The sequence below is a fragment of the Salvia splendens genome, unplaced genomic scaffold, assembly GCF_004379255.2.
Source record: "Salvia splendens isolate huo1 unplaced genomic scaffold, SspV2 ctg481, whole genome shotgun sequence".
Lineage (NCBI taxonomy): Eukaryota > Viridiplantae > Streptophyta > Magnoliopsida > Lamiales > Lamiaceae > Salvia > Salvia splendens.
The window spans coordinates 3815-6615 of NW_024599136.1; the positions used below are offsets into that span (position 1 = coordinate 3815).

The 2801-nt window shown below is 49.8% G+C and overlaps 1 protein-coding gene across 1 annotated transcript; it reads left to right on the forward strand.

Moving 5' to 3' along the window:
* Positions 1 to 363: 363 nt before the first annotated feature.
* On the forward strand, positions 364 to 1232 carry LOC121790341 (30S ribosomal protein S9, chloroplastic-like). Its single transcript, XM_042188585.1, has one exon. It carries the CDS (start codon positions 384 to 386, stop codon positions 1014 to 1016), a length of 633 nt encoding a protein of 210 aa, XP_042044519.1. The 5' UTR covers positions 364 to 383; the 3' UTR covers positions 1017 to 1232.
* Positions 1233 to 2801: the final 1569 nt, after the last annotated feature.

A 2801-nucleotide genomic window follows, 5' to 3' on the forward strand; every position in this document is an offset into this window, starting at 1 on the left:
CTAAACCCTAAACCCTAAACCCTAAACCCTAAACCCTAAACCCTAAACCCTGAACCCTAAACCCTGAACCCTGAACCCTGAACCCTGAACCCTGAACCCTGAACCCTGAACCCTGAACCCTGAACCCTGAACCCTGAACCCTGAACCCTGAACCCTGAACCCTGAACCCTGAACCCTGAACCCTGAACCCTGAACCCTGAACCCTGAACCCTGAACCCTGAACCCTGAACCCTGAACCCTGAACCCTGAACCCTGAACCCAGAACCCTGAACCCTGAACCCTGAACCCTGAACCCTGAACCCTGAACCCTGAACCCTAAACCCTAAACCCTAAACCCTAAACCCTAAACCCTAAACCCTTTCAGCTCTGAATCAGTAACGGCCATGGCAATGGCGACCTCTATCTCCGCTATCACCTCATCCTTGTCTTCGCTATCCTTTTCCTCCCAAATATCTCAGAAGCCCGGGCTTTCCACTTCTCTTCCGCCAAAGTCTATCTCCTTGAAATTTTCCGCCCCCAAATTCCCCACCCTCATCGTCGCCTCCTCCGCTGCCGTCGCTGAACCCGGTGTGGAGAAGCAGGATTTGGAGAAACTGGTGAAATCTAGGCTTCCTGGTGGATTCGCCGCTCAGACTATCATCGGCACCGGTCGCAGGAAGAGCGCTATTGCTAGGGTTGTTCTGCAGGAAGGCACCGGCAAAATCATCATCAATTATCGCGACGCTCAGGAATACCTTCAAGGCAACCCTTTGTGGCTGCAGTATGTCAAGACTCCTCTGGTGACATTAGGATATGAGAGTAGCTACGATGTCTTTGTAAAAGCACATGGTGGCGGCCTATCTGGGCAGGCCCAAGCCATATGTCTTGGCGTTGCTCGGGCCTTGCTCAAGGTCAGCAACAGCCATAGATCGCCTCTGAAGCAGGAAGGCCTCCTCACCCGGGACTCAAGAGTAGTTGAGAGGAAGAAACCTGGGCTAAGGAAAGCTAGAAAGCGCCCACAGTTCTCAAAGCGTTAAGGTCAGGAACATCTTGCACACTCAATATCCACTCTGTTTGTGATGTTATTGCACTATATGTGTGGAGATATTTTCACCTGCGTAATATTGTTTGAAGAATATTTGAGGGCTGGAAGCCAGAAATCTTGGTGTATATCAGCTTTTGTTTAGGTTGTTTTGTTTCAGTATACTCGATTCGAGTTCTTGATCATCATTTCTTGTTGCTCTTGATGTGTATCTTCAGATGTATGAAATTCAAGTTATTTCGGTTGAAAAAAAAAAAAAAAAAAAAAACCCTAAACCCTAAACCCTAAACCCTAAACCCTAAACCCTAAACCCCTAAACCCCTAAACCCTGACCCCTGACCCCTGAACCCTGAACCCTGAACCCTGAACCCTGAACCCTGAACCCTGAACCCTGAACCCTAAACCCTAAACCCTAAACCCTGAACCCTGAACCCTGAACCCTGAACCCTGAACCCTGAACCCTAAACCCTAAACCCTAAACCCTAAACCCTGAACCCTAAACCCTAACCCCCTGAACCCTGAACCCTGAACCCTGAACCCTGAACCCTGAACCCTGAACCCTGAACCCTGAACCCTGAACCCTGAACCCTGAACCCTGAACCCTGAACCCTGAACCCTGAACCCTGAACCCTGAACCCTGAACCCTGAACCCTGAACCCTGAACCCTGAACCCTGAACCCTGAACCCTGAACCCTGAACCCTGAACCCTGAACCCTGAACCCTGAACCCTGAACCCTGAACCCTGAACCCTAAACCCTAAACCCTAAACCCTAAACCCTAAACCCCTAAACCCTAAACCCTGAACCCTAAACCCTAAACCCTAAACCCTAAACCCTAAACCCTGAACCCTAAACCCTAAGACATCGAAATTTCCATGTCAGATTTCGCCAATTTTATAGTCTTTCGTTTAGTTTTTTTCCGTTCATCTTGTTCGTGTGAGTCTTAGCTTCGTTTCTTCCGTTTTTGTTTCTGTCAAAATTGTTTTTTTTTTGTCGTTTTCCGACCTCTTTTGGTTTCGGTCGTTTCTCTCTCTTCTTTCCCGTCGTCTTCTTCCCTCTTTCCCGGCGGATTTTGCCGCTTTTTCTTCGTCTTTTTTCTTGTCTAGGTCTTAGGGAGGTGAGAGGGTTGGTTCTTCCAAGTCAGATCGAAGTTCGGAGGTGTTCGGAAAAACTTGCGGCCCGCCGTCAATGGCGGATCCGCTGGAGCGACGCCTGCCAGATTCTTTTCAGCGTCACGCTATTCTTCAAGAGAAAGGGATGGATCTAAGGTCTGGTCTAGGAGAGATTCAGGCGAGAAATCTGGAGTTTCAGCAGAAAACAGAGGTTGACATGGAGACGGAGTCAGCCGTGTTTGAACGCTCAATGACGGCAGAAGAACTTGAGGAAGATGACCTGCTTGATGGAGATGATGCGTCTGACTTTGAGGGAGATAATGCATCTGACTCTTATCTTCATTCGTTGGTGGAGATTCAGGCCATGAAAAGGAAGTTCATCTCCCAAGCAAAGGCAACCCGAGAGAGGGACTTCGCCGACGAATACCGAAAAGAGATGGAGGAAGACCGCATGGCGGATAAAAGAAATGGCCACTTGGTGGAGGAACTCGACTCAGAGATGTTGCTCGCCCCCTCTAAGCTCCGGAAAAACCAGTTTGAATCGACGGGAGCGTCGGTCACACACACGGCCGCGACCTCATCTCGCTCGCCGGCCAGAGTATTGCAACGGGTGGAGGCCTATGAGGCAGCCTTGTCGCCTAGGGTCACTGGTCTGAAACATGCAGGTAC